We start from the raw sequence: 19363 nt of genomic DNA, 5'->3' as shown, positions 1-19363 counted from the left end.
TTGAAGTAAAATTAAAAAAACATCAATCTAAATTGTGCTATACAGCGCGTTGAACTCTTTTATATGGTGGCTAACACCATAAGATTAAATTTTAAATTCTTATACATTTATAAAATTATGCGATGAAATAGCTCTCCTGAAGTAACTGATTACTATATACTTATTTTTGTTGAGTTAGTAAACAAAATACTAGGATAAAATTGGGGTGTAAGTAAAGATCTTGAGACATTGATCTGATATTGGGATGAAGTGTAGCATCCAGGGATAGGCTGCAGTTGGTTGAAGCAGTCGAGGGTGGCCGGGTAGCAGATGTCAGCCAGCGCACAGTCGGCGCCATGTGGTTGGGCGGCACGGCTGGTGGGCGCACGGCTATAAGTAAGAGGTGCACGCGCCGCGGCGAGGTTAGTCGCCGTAAGGTAGCGCGTCGCCATCGGTGTTACCCACACCCTCCGGTGCGTTCCACCCCTACCAACCACGTCCCCGCACTCGCCTTTCTCACATTCTTCATCACCGGCGATCCTCGCTTGCGCAATCCAGTTCAAAACCGAAAGGTCGTCGTTATTGGCATTTAAACGCTCTCTGACATTAACGTTGCATTTAAATATGCGATGCAGCTTCCTCGTTGAGCTTCACTGTCGCAATTGTGGAGTTTGGGAAAGGCGCGTGTGTTGACGTGAGGTCTCTGTTGCAGCCAGAACTAAGCCAGCAGGGCTCCGGGCAGGCGCGCTCGCGCTCCTTACACGCACCGCAAACGACACCTGCACTCCCGCAACATGACCGCCACAATAGCTCTGTAAGTACCTATCACATTTATTACACTTTGGAAATAAACTACGAGTAATATAAAACAGAATCGGTAAATTTATATAATAACTATTAGGTGCGTAGAGTTGACTTTCTATGAACAACACAGTCATGTATTACAACATTAGCGTTGTCAAATCTGTCAGCATGCAATTGTCACTTTCATTGTCTATTTGTATAAATGATTAGTGTGAACGTGTGAATGTAACCTATGTCTTCGCGACACTTACATAGGGGTAGATTTATTAGAGGATGTATTATAATAATATACAAAAATTTGATCTGATTTGTCATGTGGAAATCAGGTTTTCATTACTCAACGCAGTCGACCGACCTCACGAATGAGGGCGCGTATTTCTCAATAAGTCTGCGAAACATTGCTTTTAAAATATGCACGATTTAGCGCGTGGATATTGTCTCCCGCGCAGCGCCGTCCGGGCCTCGGCCGCGCCCGCTGCGTGTGCCACTCACCCTTCTAGATTTACAAATTTACTCTATGTACTATAAGTAATTTATTATATCTGTGAACAAAACCGAAGTGCCTCCCACCGATGCCTAGTCTCCTCTGTTTTCACGATGAATACAGTATTCAATTGTCACTAATAGCTTGACCGCAAATTTATGATGTTAAAAGTATGCTTACAAGGTGCAACCAACTTTCTGTCACGTGTCTTCTCTTGCGTATGGCGAAACAAATATTATGCATTCGACTGGGTTACATAGTTTTATAAAATAATAATAATATACTAGTTTTTATATGAAGGTAAAATCTATCATATATTTCGATATAGTCTTGCATTTCTTTGTTTATTTTCCATTATAATATAATGTCAGCATCAAAAGTCGGCCACCTTGAATTAAAATAGAAATAACATTTAAAGCAACCGACTTATTTAGTATGTTGTGTAATACTGTTCTTTGATTGAATGGAATTATTAAAATATTTCCATTTGACTGTGCCCAGCAATTCCTAAAACGATATAACATAATATAATAATAACTAAATAATAATTGTATTAGAATACGTGAAATTAATGAGTTATTTTAATAAATTACGTTTATACAGATTAAAAGCATTAATAATTATTATACTTTGAAAAGTTCATGATATAAACACTACAAATTTGCTATAACAGATTCAATCGTCAAAGCTCTCACAAGTTGTCGGATTGCGACATAATCGCTAAATGTATGTACGGATGTGCCCACATACCAGACAATAGCAAACACATGATAGCTCCTTTCATTTTCAATTCCATGTCCCGTATACAATCAGTCGGATATAACACCTTTCAACCATAGGAAAGCGTGTAAATTGAATATTTATTGTGTGTCATAAAATATTCGATTGTAGAACAATTATATTTGAATTTCTTTTATTAACAACTGGCTGTTCCCGCGTACGTCCGCGTGGTATTTAACTTTATTTTTCTAAAATAAAAGTAGCCTAAGTTACTCCTTATTACATCAGCTACCTGTCAAAAAAGTCCCGTCAAAATCGGTCCAGTCATTTCAGAGATTAGCCGGAACAAATAGACCGACAGACAGTCAGACAGAAATGATAAAAAATGTTATTTTGTTACATGTACCATATATATATTCATATGCTTGTAGTAAAAAACGGTTATTGCAATATTACAAACAGACACTCCAATTTTATTTATATGTATAGATTACTTGGTATCGCATTTTCGATTTTAGATATCTGAGTTACAAGGTACCATAAATCCGTCCTCGTGGTATAATTTATCTTCATGTAAAAGTTAATTAATATCCATTCTTCTGTATAGTCAAGTATAGGTAATAAGCAGACGGACAGACAGATAGAAAGACACACTTTCGCATTTATAATATTAGTACTGACTATAGGAAACTATTGAAAATTTAATGAATAATTTGTTTTCCTAAAATAACCACAGTATAATTCAAATTTTAAGTGTATATCAACCTTATCCCGGATTAACACTTGATTTTTTATATTCTGTTGTTTGTTTATATGTCATTTTCATATGATAGAATTTTCAATAACCTTGCGGCTATTTTATAATTAATATAAGAATATGCATATTTTAGGTAGTTATATAATTTTTTTTACTTATTTTATATTACTATAAATAAAACTGATTTATACTCCATAGCAATATTACTATATTCTCCCTATAATCAATTAGATAATAAAATGTATGTTACAAATTAAAAGCAGTAGAGAGTAGGGAAAAATTAACACAAAGATTGTCATTCATATGTGGCTAATGTGTTCTACATGAATTTATATTTTTTGATTTGATTTGATATTATTTGTTATTTGTAATTACTTGTTTTTGATTGCAATTTAAAGTGTTATATATTAGATACGAAATTTCAATGCCACCTCAAATGAAATAGGATAAACAAATATTTATATAACTACATTATTATTTCGTGGTTCATAATTGAGTGTAATAAATTATAAACTATTTTATAACCATACTAATACACATAGAGTATTAGCCTCGTTTTGATTGCATTATGATGATTTCATATTCAAAGTGGAATAGATAGTTAGACCTCTATAGAGGTTACAAATAATGAGTTGCTGCTACAAACAGACTTATACTCAGAAATATCATATCTGTTACAAAATAAAGTGCACCTTATATTAATAAATATAAATTCAATATGAATCCTGTTCGAAAAAGTAGGTTCTTAATTTTATTGTTTATTTGTGTATGTTACTCAATTACTAAATCCAGTTTTATTTTAAAATATTGGACATACTTTGATAATAAATCACCATCACCTGCTTCTTCCTTATCCCATTTATTTGTGGTCGTCGTAATATGTTTTTCTCTTCCATTCATCCCTGTTCGCAGTCATTGATAATAAATGTATAATGACTTATACTTTGATTTTAAAAATACATTGTACAATATAACGCGTTAATTATACTTAACTGAACATCTTATGTGATATACTCTGAATGAAGATTTGTTTATAGACTGATCACAAATATCCTACGAGAATAATAAAATATAAGTTTATATATACAGTATAATAAATTCTTAAGTTACGGATATGATATTTGACAAGGGAAATGTTCGTGTCTGAAAGCCACTGAGCAAAGTATTCCTTTGCTCCGTAGGTGCTAGATACGAATATCTACGTAAAAATATAATATAAAAAAATATATACTATATAAAATATTTATTAGTTGAAACTATTTAGTTGTTGTCTTATTAGGTTTGTTTTCCATAACATTAATGATTTAAGAAGCAAGCAGTTCTATAAAATGGTAAACACATACGTTCGTGAATATACATCCATTTTAGTTTTGCAAATTAAAATATTACTCATAAAATATTATATAATATTCGGTAACTGTTTATAAATTAGATATCTGCTAGATTAAAATAAGGTTTCGTATGCACATTAATGGTCTTTATTTATGTCACCATACAGTTCAGAATTTTAAAATATCTCATATTTCGTGTTACAAACCGCTTAGGTATTTTAGATTGCAAATTTACATTAAAACCGGATTAAAGATTATCGGAGCGTTCTCGAAATTCCATATCATTACGAAATCGAATTTCTCATTGTCTTAATCTATATAATTCTAAATGATATTTAATTAAGTGTATAATTACCGTGTTACATTGGATTTTTGAAATTGTTTGCTTTGTAGATGTTTTAGATAGAAAGTAGTTATGTTTTTACATTCACCTTACGTGTATACTTTGTTTAAAGCAGTCACTACTTCCTAATTAGATAAAAAAACCTCCAGAATTGTTTATTGTATATTACCTATGAAGTAGTTGCTTGTTGCGTGTGAATTTGGTTATGATAACAAAAAGTGTTTTATGTAATTCATTCAAATAATTTCGAATTTATAATATAAATAGGAAATCATGCACCGTCTGCTTTACATCATGAGATATTTAGGTTCTGCTAGAAGACAAAGAATTATTATATAATACAATTGATAGTAATTAATAATATAATAATTAATAAAGTATTGTAAGGGAATTTTAATATATATTATATTATGTAAGTATATCTATTAATAAAACTTTATATAAACTGATAAAAATGCTATTTCAGACCTGCGTAAAGCGACAACGATTGACTTTAAAAAAATAAGGATGTATAAAAAAAATAAGAATAAACGATAATTATAAATCACAAAGATGTAGCTATTTGCTAGTATACTATCGTATGCTAAATGATTTAAACATAGCAAAATGCCAATTCTATACTTTCAAATTTCATATTTTAGTGGTGATGAATATTTTTATCAGACTCTTCAACAAGTTGTGTTAAGAGGACAGAATGTATTGAAATAAAAAAAATATACTATATCCAACCGCATAAATAAAATACTAAGAAACTAGAAGGTATCCCAATAAAGTGGTTGTAGAATCGCGGAAGGCGTTTTCCAATTCGTCCGCGACTTATAGAATAGTAAAAGTCTTGTATTACGTCTACTATAGGGATAATAATCTTACGAATTTCACATTATTGTGGTGATGAATACATTTATCAGACTCTTCAACAAGATGTTTTAACAGGACATAAAAAATTTGAATTAAAACATCTATACCTATATTTAGTTGCATAAATAAAATACATACTATACTTATATCCCAATAGAATGGTTTACTTATAGAATAGTGCTGTGAGTGTGTCTAAATAGTAGAGTCTTGTATTACGTCTACTGTAGGGAAAGACATGTTCAAAAGTAATATGTAGTGGTTAGTAAGGAATGTAAGAATACAAAAACGCGTATGACCATGTGTCCATGATATAACTTTCGATATGTACTTACTAGAATATTTAAAAAGGAAAGTCGATTACCGTGACTACATATTTGCACCGCATCTGTATTACACATACGATTTACATTTCACTGTGATTGATAAAATGCGTCACGCTTGGCACTTATTATATTGTAGTATTGATGCTTTCCTACGATTATATAATAGTATCAGACAATATTGTAACATGTGTGAGAATAGAATAGTATAGAATAGAAAATCATTTATTTAAATAAACTTACATTGAATAGTCATCACATTTTTTTAATCTACCGCTCATTCGGAAAGCTGTCTCATCACAAGAAGAATGATCAAGAAATTTGTGTGTTGCTCTTTATGAATTGTTGAATGTAAGAGTTTTGAAGGAGTTCAAGGTTCGATGTACTACCGACATAAGAACTTATATCACATTCCTGCTATAGGCTTTACTTTTAAATTTACTTACTCTACTTAATAATAATTGTAAATAACCCTGGACTATAAACACAGCGCCATATAGTCCCACGGTAAGCAGAGCTGGTGTTATAAGCACTAGATAAATTGATATAAATACTTAGATCTTTTTTAAAATACCAGACTGATACAAACAATAATACTGATGAATACAAATGTTTGCACCGTGCGAGGAATCGAGTCCGCGACCATCGGAAGGAGGCGTTTAGTTGAAAACTAAAAATGCACTGTGCTGACAAATAATGACAACCTCTTTTATTTGGGTATGTCTCTAAGTAACATCTTGAGGTATCGTATCTTATGAACGAAAAAAATCATTTTATATACAACTACCTACACGTCCCGGCTTATCCCGAGTCTACATGTAGGTATTATACATATAAACCTATTGAATCACTCTATATATTAAAAAAACAGCTTCGAAATCCGTTGCGTAGTTTTAAAGATTGAAGCATACATAGGGACGGACAGACAGTGACCACGACTTTGTTTTATACTATGTAATAATGATGATAATGATGGTGAAGAGAGTTTGGATTGAAGGTTGATTATTATATCAACGACAAATTAATGTAAACATATAAACATACAGTTAACAATAAAGATATATTCTATTCTATTCTGATGAGAAATATATTTCAATAAATCAAGAAATGCTTGAAATATTTCAGTTTCGTTGACATGTTTCATATGTCAACGAAAATGATGAAATTTACAAGCATTTCTACTGTTAAATCTCAATTATTTTTCTCATTACATGTACAAAGATTATGTCACAGCATGTTATATGAATAATACAATAACTAGACAACTTTAGGAACAATTAGAAGCAGTGCAAATCAACTTGTGATATATTTATTGATACGGATATCCGCTAGAGCGTCTGTTTTCCCGAAGTGGTGTTTGTGTTGCAATAACCTCTATAACTACTTTGTAACCAGTCAGTTTCTCTCTCTAACTATTCAGGGTTCTCATTTCATGAACATATGATAAAAATTAAAGTATATGAAAATATGGACGCAGATATTTTCATAAATTATTAAATGTAAACATTTCTTAGTAAAGAGTATTAGTTAATACATATAATTAATATTTGAGTTTCATACGATAATAAGGTAATATTTCTAAAGCCTAACTTTCAATTCTGTTAGTTTTTTAGTAGTTTTTTTTAGTAATAAAATTCTAATATTTTAAAATTTAGTATCTACTAGTTTATCGAATGTATTTTTTTGTAAGTTATTTTTAAACGTTAGATATATATCTATTATTTACAGTCAGCTCGTGATCACGGCTAGTGCAACCTAGTCGAAACCTCTAAGAGGTAAATACATTTATTTGCCATAAAATTATTTGTGTTAAGACCAGGTTAATGTATATTTTCTTTTAATTTTTATTTTAAAACTCATATTGAAATTATAAAAATTAATAATTTTGCGGTAACCCTTATGGACCCGTGGCGCTATAGCGTCGTATATCGTGATGCTACGACGGAGTTAATAATATAAATATAATATATATTTAATGTTAAAAGTCGTATTATAATTATATAAATTACGTCGAGAGAGGTAATTCCCATAAAATTATTCGTGTTAAGACCAGATTAAGAATGTATTTTTTTATATTTAATGTTAAGTCGTATTAAAGTTATGGAAATTAAAATCGTTGTGGTAACCCTAATGGACCCGTGGTGCTATAGCGTAGTATATTATATCGTGATGCTGCGACGGTGCGTCGGTATTCCGGCTTCGTGCGCTCGGCCACTTATCTCGAGTCTCCGCTAGACGCATCTTCTCCGACCTTCACTTTCGCTTTTACATGTAAGACTCTTAAGATACGTTCACAAGACGGCCGCGTGCCAACAATGCATTGTGATGTATTCATTGTATTAACAGTTACGTAATTATATTAATACATTTTAATTTGTTTGTGCGCTGATGATTCGCCTTTGTATAATATATATGTATATGTACATATTAAAACGATTAGTATCCAGTTTGTGTACCATTTCCGTTTAATTTTTTTTATTTTGCATTGTTTGAATGTATATTCTAATTTCAAAGATAATTGTAGATAGAAAGTTCTAGTATAGAATACTAAGGAAATGCCACGAAATGTAGTTAAAACTAGATGTTACAGCGACTTTGTCCGCGTGGAATTTAACTTCATTTTTCTAAAATAAAAGTAGCCTCAGTTACTGCTTATTATATCAGCTACCTGCCAAAAGAAGTCCCGTCTAAATCGGTCCAGCCATTTCAGAGTTTAGCTGGAACAAACAGACAGACAGATACCGTAAAAATTATATATAAATTGTAGAAAATTTTATTTCGGTGTATGTACCATATTTATTTATATGCATGTAGTAAAAAACGGTTATTTCAATATTACAAACAGACACTCCAATTTTCTCCACGGACGAAGTCGCGGGAACAGCTAATATATAATAAAACTAGTTGTTACACACGACTTCATCTGCGTCATTTATACCCTTCTTCAATCTAAATACTGGGAGACTTTAGGAGATAGAAAGATCATTACTGTTGTGTATATGTACCAAGACGCAACAAATAAATTAATAAAAAAACTTCAGAGGTTATAATTAGAGAAATTTTATGGTAGTGTACCTACCTAATTGTGTATATTATATGTAAGTATAGACTAGTAATCCAATTTCTTTTTATTTATTCAGATAGTATGTAATTATCAACCTATTTCCACGTTTTAAAAGATTTCGTTAGTAAATAAAGAACATGAATTCGTTATTTACTTTTATATTATATAATAGCTATACTTGTACTATGTATATACCACTTGAAATGTATATATATATATATATATATATATATATATATATATACTAGCAGACTCGGTTGTGTGAATGTGTGAATACAATAATATTGCAACTATAAATTTTGATGTAAGCTATCCTATCTTTCAAGTTGGATCAAATTGCACAAAATGTGCAAATCAAATTTGTAATCGGTTCAGTAGTTTAGGAGTTTTATCGCGGACAGACAACGTGACACGTAATTTTTATATATAAAGAACATATAGCCACAGCTGATATGATTAAGGACATTAAAAATAAACGTATGTTACTTAACTACCAGTTCGTGACTTTCGTAGTGTAAGGTCATCAACTGGTCACAAGCAGTGGCAGCAAATCATCTCTACCACTTTCGTTGTTCACGACCATCCGACACGAACTATCATTGAACCTCCATCACTGGGATGGTAATGAACTTACATTTTGCGTAATACACCCATACATAATACGCTCGAACTAATCACATTTAAATATGCGCGTAGGAATTTGACCATGCAGTTGAAGTTGAGTTGTCCCTTTTGAAATCATGAATAGATGTGATTACAAAACGGAATAAATAAATTCAATGGCCCATAAAAGTTATAAACTTGTTAACAATATAAACGGTCTTATGATCGTACTCGCAATTACAGTCGAATGGTTCATTTGCTATCCAGCTGAGCTTGATCGGGCCAGTTTGATGGGTTGCACTTTCTCTAGCCAATGATTCGATATGTCAAGGGCGGCGGGTGGCGGGTCACGACCCGTTGGCGCGCCACTCAGATTGTACCGGCCGCTAATCCTTACACTGTTACTCAATAAAGTGATTATTGGTCATCTGGGTAGGCACCTACATACCACAACCTCACCAACTCCAGAACTTGCACTGCAACAAGCTGACGCAACTTTTAATACCGATAGTTTCAGCGCGGTCAGGCTTGAAGCGGAAAATTACAGGAATGTTTTTCTTCGCACGCGACAACATTTGGTAGGGTCACCACGCTGAGGATATTTTCTAACAACTACTCATAGTGTTATTCTAAATATGATATTCAACTAGATACTTGTCAACTAGGTACTATCACAGATGAGAAAATATTACAGAGTACCATGTAACTCAACCCATGTTTGGTTAATGTAAATGTTACTAGTGGTGCTAGTGCCAAGTCCTCAGTGACGCCTAAGGTTCAACAAGTAGCTGTTAAATTATGGTATTTAATATTATTGAATTAAGTATTAACATAACAGATTGAAATTATGATTATGAAAATTAGGATTTGGAGTTCTAAAACTTAGAGCACAGCATAAAACGTTCGACTTCTTTGTTTCGTAACTTAGAATACATTGTGTATGAATCTTTTATCTTTTATAGTACTAAGTCAAAAGTAGATAAAAACGTCGTGGTTCAGTATCTAACTAATAAGATACTGAACCACGACGTTTTTAAAACAGATTTATATATTTTTATTGCTTGGTATAGGGCAGCGAAGAAGTGAATATGATTGTTTGAGTATTTCATTAAAATTCAAAATTCAAAAATTATTTATTCATGTACGACATTTTAGCCGCTATGAACGTCAAGTTTTTACATTATATATTTTTTTCCCTACCGCCCAGTTCGGTACATCGATCCAATAATAATGTAATAATAATAATATATATTTATAATTACTTAGATGATAATTGTTTTAATAATTAAATAATCTATAAAGAGTTATAAATTTTGCATGCCTAATGAGGCAAAACATAATGAGACATTATATTACAATAACAACCAATGTAAACCCATGTTTGTACCCATGTATACATATAAACAAAACTGGAGTGTCAATGTAGTATTGAAACAACCGTTTTTCGCTACATGCATATGAACATATACACGGACATACACCAAAACAACACTTTTTACAATTTTCGTCTGTTAGATTAAACAATCAAATACTAAATTACAAGCTATTACGGTTTTCTATTTGCCAGAGGGTCTCTAAAAATCTCTAAAATTGTCTGTGCGCAATTTTGTGTTTTATACAAAAAAAAAATGTTAAGGTTATTTTAGAGAAACCAAATATGTAGAGTTTATATACTTTTTACTATTTATTATTATTTATCAATTCCTCATATTCATACAGCAAGTTAGGAACATTTCGATAGTCAATTGGAATGTTATAATTATCGGTTGACAGACGGGCCGGGTCGTGGCCTGGCCCAATATCTTCATTACCCATACGGTGCATTGTAACCATGGGAACTTTTTCATGTTCTTATGTAACTAGTGTTATCACACAAAACTTATAAGTAATCCATTTCACATAGTGCGTAATTTAGTTTCTATTATGTTAACAAGACTACTGTGCCTTCAAATAAAAAGTTTGTACTGGCATGGACTCTTTTTTGAGCAATAATTGCCAAACTGTTGTTAGGTATAATGAATTAACTGGTACTTGATGTCATGTATTATTGTTTGATGGTATCTTTAGCAAGAAATACTTGAAGGGCACTATTGTAATGAGTTAGTTGCTAAATATTGTGCCCTTGTTCTGAATTACTACGGTTTTTATTTTATACGCATCTAATTTATACCGAGGTAAATCTATACCTAAATTAGGGAAAGTCGTTTGCGTACGGTAACTTCAGATTCGAAATTCAAATTCAAAATATCTTTATTCATGTAGGTATATTACAGATTCAAATCTACCGTCAGTTCGGAAAGATTTCGAGATCAGAAGAAATAACATGAATCTCAGCTCATGTACTTTTCAAATAAATATTGTACATGTTTATAATAATAGACATTTATTTTCAAATTCAAATTTGGAAGTATAGAGTGATCAGCATATGCTATTGCAAAAGTGCAAGCAGTGATCGTAATCTGAGCAGACCAGGGAGCACCCGTTCACGAGTATGACGGATGATTTCTTATATTCCAATTAAATAAGAAAAAGATTAGTTCTTTCTGAAAAGTACATTAAGCATATTACTTAGCATTTTTCTTGTATACTTATTACTTTGATTTTCTTTTCTCTCTACATTGTGTTAAATTAAAGTTCTATACAATCTAGTACGCCAAAAAGAATAGCGTCTCTTTTATACATTTATTTTTGTGTTTACAGGTATTTAAGTTTTTATTTCATTACTTTATTTACACAACTGCAAATGTACCAAAAATGTTTACAGTATGTCGGAGGGAACTGGCTTTCGTGGCACAGGTTCTCCTATATCGAAAGCTAACTAACTATGTTTAATTGTACCGTGCATTTATGAATAAAGTTTATTATTATTATTATTTTATAGCCATCGATCTTCTCAGCAAATTGGACTTACATATTTCTCTCCAATACAATGCAAAATCGATACGAAAGTACATCTTTATCTTTCTTCTTTCCATATCTTTCTCACAAAAAATATGTGTAATATGTTTGTCAACTTTAAATCATTGTTATTAAAAAAAGTTAATGATTATTAAAATAAATCAAGTTGGTAATTTATAATTTAATAATAATAAGGTACGACTGAACATGATAAAACTTTTACTTTTCATACATTTCGTTACCTATAGAGCAAGGAAAGTAAATATTTACCTACATTATATGTGTAACCAGTGCGATAGGGAGTGACACAAACTTGTTTGTGTCATATTATAAAATTAATTCAATGTCCTCCATTCGGATTGTGTTACTGGTTGTTAAAATAATCGTGTTCTTAGACCATTTTAAATGCGACTAGAATGTAAATCCTATTATAATTTTCGTATAACGAAATACATTATGCATGTGATATATGTAACAGGTATGGTAGTGTAATAAATTGTGGTAGATATCTAAAAGCAAATGGTACATCTCAATAGGCCGACGGTGTGGTCTTGTGGCTGACGAACAGTAATAGACAGTAATAGAAATAATTTTCATTCGAATATACTCAATATAAGCACTTTTGAATAGTCGTATTTTTTTAGTCTACCACTCACACGGAACGCCGACTCATCACAAGAAGAATAAGCAACTAACTTGTGTGTTGCTCTTTTGAATAGTTGTTATTTATAATAATTACACAATAACAAGTAAAAGGCATACGATAATCAACATAGAAACCGCTACACACTCATTCTTAATGCAATCAAATATAGTCAGCGCTATGGATTTTAAGTTTATTCTACAAAAACAGTAGTCAGACTATCGTCTCTGCGATGCATATTTGCGCAAACTTTAAATTATATCATAATAATTTCATAATCATATTAGTTCAGCGCATCACCCGCTGTGAGCAGACATGTCATAAGATTCTGACATTGGATTTATTCCATTGCATCATTGACATTAACCACGCGAGTCCGGGATTGAACCCGGGGCCGTGCAGTACTCATTGCATTCGTACTACATAATCGGATATTAATGTGAGTATTCGTTTTATAAGCATCAATTTTTGTTTCAACCAGTTTCACTTTAGCGCTGATGACCTTTCGAAGAATGTAGTGAGATAACTGTTGAATAAAACATAGCATTTGTTCATTTATTCACTGTCCTCCCAATTGATCGTGTGCTCACGTAGCCCGGCAGTTCAGAATAAGGTTTTCTCGGACTTTCTACGAAGCGATTTAATAAATTAGAGATTTTAACCTTTAGCGGTTGCATTGTGTTACGACATTTAACCTCTGCCGCTGGGTGAATCCCAATAATAATTATATTTAGCGAGAATGTGACCAGTTGGCGAGTGACGTATAGTCACGCCATTACACCGGAGGTCCAGCCGCGGGCATGAGGCGCTGTCGGTGTCACACCGTACCATACTCCATTGGAACGTTGTTTTTTGACCTTGGCTCTTTCTGTCCAAGTCTTAACTTACGAAACACCTTCTCACTATAAAGATGAAGCGACCATTGTACTATCATAACATGAAAGCAATTAATCACTGGATTTATTATAATTTCAAATTAAAACTGAACTCCAAAACTTCGCCAGTTGTCCAACCGGCCACAAACCAAATATTAATGAATTCGAATTTGTTTTAATACGCGTGTGCTTAAGATATTTCTATACTGAATTAATTAGTTATAATATAATTATTTATATATTTAATAAATCATTATTGTGTTTATAATCGTAGATTTTTATGTTATTCTCTATGTAGGTAATAAAAATATAATCGATTTTGCTCAAATTAGTGAACACTGTGGCTTACTGACCTATGGCTTAAAAACAAAAATTTGACACTATAATAGAAGTCCTCAAGGCACAAGGTACAGTCAAAAGGTACTTTCGAGAAATTCTTCATACGGGTCCTACACGATAAGTCCTCGAAGTTGGTACGATATGATTTCTACTCCTCGAATCTATATTTAATTGAAAAAACCATTCAGCAGAATCAGTCATTAAACTTAGTTCTCTTCATTAGAAGACATCCGCAAACTTGGAGTAAAGCCAAAGTTGCTTGTTCTCCTAAAAGGGAAATAAAATTGCTATATAGGCTGGGCAATTGTTGGTCAAGTCTTCTCACCATCGTTACCACGAAGTCATAACCGGAGCGTCCTACCCGTTTCTACTTACAGTTTCGAAACTTGAATATTAACGATAAGACTAGTCTACCAACTCAAAGTTGCTCAACGAGCTATCGAAAGAAGTATGCTTGGAATTTTTCTGAGGGATCCAAAAATTTAACTAGAGAACTAAGAATTTGCAAGATGCAGTACAGTCAATCTGTCGATGGAGTAAACGTTTCTAGAGTGAATACTGCGAATCGATAAACGGAACGTAGGACAACCCGCAACTACATATGTGGGACACTACACTGGACAAGAAGGGCTGAAGATCATGGCAAGCCCGTGTCCAGAAGAGGAATGGAATTGGCTGATGACGATGATGATGAGTTTTAACTAAATAATGGGGATATTGATTGTATTTTTGCGTTGAGTTTTTTTTAGAAAAATTATGTTAATTTTGATGTACCTAATGCAGACCCCACACGATACGATAATGTGTGTATTATAGGAGTAGCATAATATTAAACATACAGAATACTTACGCATGTGCAGTTCCTGTTTAAAAAACATGTTTTATATGCTGCCATTGTGGTAAAAGTTGATTTTCTACTCGAGGAAGTGTAGGCATTCAGCAATTACCAGGATGTGACTTTGGAACTCTTATACACATTTTTGACAACAAAACTCACTTTATTTCTGTATACTTACGTTCATATAAACTTAAGGTCAACTGGATTCGGACTTTTAACTGGCAACTTCCTATCTGCCAAGGTCGTCCAAATATTTTTGGTAAATTACGCTCTATTTCAGTGAAAATAATGAGTTAAATGATTTTGTAATTATTACATCGTTTTTTAGGTAGAATAAAGGTAACATATAACCTTTTACATTTGAATTGCTTAAAATAAGTAAAAGCAAAATTAACTAACTTAATTTTTCTAATATCTAAATTGTCTGCAGACTATTTCTATCCGACTACCAACTACTACTACCTACTTACCTACTACTAACTACTTAATCAGAATATCATCATTTGCTTCTTTCTTATCCCATTTATTTGGGGTCGGCGTAATATATTTTTCTCTTCAATTAATCAGATGAGGTTCATAGATCTAACCCAAATCATAAAGTCATCCAAATACGTTTGCGGTAAAATATACGCAACTTTAAAGCAATTTTTTAAAGTACTAGCTACCCACCCCGACTTCACACGGGTGTTCATGTATTATATACATAAACCTTCCTCTGGAATCACTCTATCTACTAAAAAAACTGCTTCAAAATCCGTTGCATTGTTTTAAAGATTTAAGCATAGGTACATAGGGATGGACAACGACAGCGACTTTTTTTTATACTATGTAATGATAATAATGATGATGAAGCACAAATCTATTTTCATTAATATTAATATATCTATATGTGCATATATATGAGAATGCCGGTGAATCAGTGTATTAAATATTCTCATGTACTACTGTAGCAATATTTTCGTGTCTGACCAGACGGAGTGCGTGCTGTGTATATCTGATATTGTAATTCCGTACATGCCTTGGATTATAATAGTCCACAGTAGTTCATGCCTAGCGTGTAGGTTAAAGTTATTGTTTGTAAGTTCAGAAATTAAAATAACTAAGTAAGTAATATATTATTAAAAAGTCGTCCCGACAAAAGGTGCTGCTTGCGGGTACTGTTCTATTCAGGTTGCGAACACTGATTAGACTATTTGGATTTGCAATAACATATGCACAATAACGATTCTCACAAATTTCGAATTTAAAATTGAATCTGTGTTATTGTAAACATGTACAACTTTATTTGAAAAGATTAAGATATGAGTTTGCTGTCAGTTCTTCTCATTTAGAAATTCCGAACTGATTGTAGACTTGACATATCATACGAGTATGTAATGTAGGTAGAATAGAGATATTTTGAATTTAAAGTACACATACTTTATTGAAATTCTTATCAGTTCTTATCTTACTTTACTAAATTCTTATGGTTTTAATCTTAGCTACAATCCGAACTGACAGTAGATTTGCTTACAACAAGTATCTGTAATTTGACACCTACATGCTTAAAGATATTTTTTATTTCATTAGATTTTCTTGTGTACTAATTTTGGTAACGTTTAGACTTTATATTGCTATGAAATGACCAATGTAGTAATAATATTTTAAAATTATATAAAGCCTTAAACATTCATCGAGCTTGTAATCATGGTACCCTTGATCTATAATTGTAAACCATTGCAATATTAGGTTAAGGGCCCATAAAAACTTTCGTCAGAGTTGACATTACCCAAGACAAAAATAACTGGTCCTATAGCATTCATTCGTAATAAAATAACTGTGCTGCTTATGTCCAGAGACAAGACTCTATACATGAATACTTATAACAACCACATTGTGGAATCACCTTCCAGCAATGGTGTTTCCGAACCGATACGATATTGAAACCTTCAAGAAAAGAGCTTATTCCTTTTTAAAAGGCCGACAACGTACTTGCAATTCCCCTGGTGTTGCGGATGCTCATGGGCGGCGGTAATCAGGTGCGCCGCATGCCCGTTTGTGTTTTTGGTTTAAAAAAAAAATACTTAAATAACAGGTAATAAAAGGGATAGAGGTTAAAAGTCTTTGCTCTTCATCTAGGTATTAGATATGTAATATAGATAGAGAGATAAAAAATATTGTATATTGTATGTATAATTTTTGTATATTGTAATATATCTCTATAACTAGATGAAACCCCGGCTTCGCTCAGGTAGATATTTCTGTAGTCATCGTTTGTCAAAGAATATTAAAGGTAACCAAGGCATAGATTCGTAAAGCTTAGTTCATTGTGTTTAATAAATACTATAGTAAATAATAAGTGCCAAAGTATTTATACAAATAATTTTTATTTTAAATCAACATCAAAATAAATTTACAAAACATATAATTTTTAATGTTTATTCTCTATTAACCTCTTTGTTTTAAGCACTCTCTACTTTGCCAGATATTTAAAACCAATTGCTTCAACCAAACATCTTCATTCACTCATTCATTCCATTCTTAATCGTCATTTTCATTATTTTTTTTTTATTTAGTCCGCGCGACTCTCCGGGGTTTTATCTAGTTCCAATAGTGCCACAACTTTATTTAAAAAAATTAATGTGTAATAATAAAATGTGAAGAAATTGTGATTGTCATTAAGTTTTTTTTAATAAGTTCATCAGAACAGAAACAACATTTGACATTTATTATTATTTGACATTGGACATTGACTTAAATTTTTGTAATTTATGTTGTAAAACTTTAAGTTGGGCTAAAAAGGACTTGTATCCAGAGCCATGAAACAAATTAATAAAAAAATATTGTCAAATTTGTCTCACAATTGGCCAATTTAAAGAAAAAACACATAACTGTATACTTTTTTATAATAAAAAAGTGTCAAAAACTATATTTTCGCGAAACGTCAACGACACATGTCATATGTCACAGTTCTTTGTGATGGATCTTTGGAGCCAACGCACGCGTAGTGTTGATTGGTTGTTAGCTGGTGACATGAAAAGATGGCGACTGCAGTTTGTTTGTCAGTGTCATTAGAATTTAACGAAATACTCCATAATACGAATTTTGCGGATATATGTTGTCGACTCGAATTTTTTTTATGTTTCGTTATTCACAAAAGGTTTTGTTCGAGTCTACCGTACCCTTTGATGGAATTATTAATATACATAGACATCTTTAAGGCGTGTCTTCACATGTATATCAAGTGCTCATAACCTATCGAAAGGTTATTAACCATTGAAGTGTATTTCTTCCCGAAGTATTAAATGATTAATGCTCGTATCACGTATGAAGTGTTAATTATTACGTGAGCGCAATTAAATTAGCTAACGGTTGACGAACTTTAGTACCGTTTAACGCATACAGTATATACTAATCACGTTTTGTTATTGCAATATATATACCTGTTATAAACAGATGATATAGTTAGACAGGGAATAAATAACGAACTCGTAAGTCATCTGACTCAGAACAGGAATGAATGGAAAAGAAAAACATATTATACTGACCACAAATAAATGGGATAAGGAATAAGCAGATGATTATGATATACAAAAATATAAATACAAAAAATATACAAAATAATATGTTAAGTAGCTGTAAATACAGTTTATGACCGTCCTCTTCATACAGTCTAATATCGGGTTTAATTTCATATAGATCAGTTTAGATATTTAATTGTGAATCCAAGACTGACTTTCATAGTTATAATGTCTATAAGTATGGATGTAAAAAAGAGTATATTGGCATATTTGCTACAAACATATCGTAGCGTTTGACAAAGATGTAGCAATCATTCACTAATAATTCTCATGATAACGATGACATATGCACGGACAATACATAAGATACTATAAATCGAGTAATTTATTCTAAGACTAGCTAGTCGTCCCGGCTTCGCACCGGCGTACATGTATTATATATGTATATAACCCTTCCTCTTTAATCACTTTATCTATTAAAGTAACCGGTGTAATGTGTAATATTATAATAAATTAATTGGTGAAGTTCCATCACAATACATATTTTCACATAGGTATTAAGGACAAATCCCAAAGTGTATATCCAATATTATTCTGCTTTCAGGGTCAAAAATATCCGTTTAGTCGTGTAAAGATAACAAATAGGTACATAGACCGATATACTTTTTTATTTTTAACTAGCTATCCACCCCGACTTTGCCTGGGCGTACATGTATTATACATATAAACTTTCCTCTTGAATCACTCTATCTATTTAAAAAAATCGCTACAAAATCCGTTGCGTAGTTTTAAAGATTTAAGCATACATAGGGACAGACAGCGACAGCGACTATGTTTTATACTATGTAATGATGATAATAATGATGATGAATCTTTGCATGCATAAAGCTACTATGACGTAGTCACCCCCTAAGAAAGGATTTTGATAAATTCCACCCCTAAAGGGATAAAAAGCAACAGCTAGTGTAATATAATATCATAATTTATAGACAAACAACGGAATTTAA

General features: G+C 32.0%; 1 protein-coding gene across 1 annotated transcript in view; it reads left to right on the top strand.

Annotated features, from left to right (window-relative positions):
• The first annotated feature begins 389 nt into the window (after positions 1-389).
• The window catches only part of LOC131853068 (uncharacterized), a 57313-nt gene continuing 38339 nt past the window's right edge, over positions 390-19363 (top strand). The window contains exons 1-2 of the mRNA XM_059203864.1: positions 390-551; positions 692-793. Of these exons, the coding sequence (XP_059059847.1) occupies positions 774-793 (20 nt within the window). The 5' untranslated portion in view covers positions 390-551; positions 692-773. The remainder of the gene's footprint in view (positions 552-691; positions 794-19363) is intronic.

This window comes from Achroia grisella, unplaced genomic scaffold (genome assembly GCF_030625045.1).
Source record: "Achroia grisella isolate CSIRO2021 unplaced genomic scaffold, CSIRO_AGI_Agris_v1 utg874, whole genome shotgun sequence".
Classification (NCBI taxonomy): Eukaryota; Metazoa; Arthropoda; class Insecta; order Lepidoptera; family Pyralidae; genus Achroia; species Achroia grisella.
The sequence above is the reverse complement of the archived record's forward strand: the minus strand, read 5'-3'. Positions and strand labels throughout refer to the sequence as shown.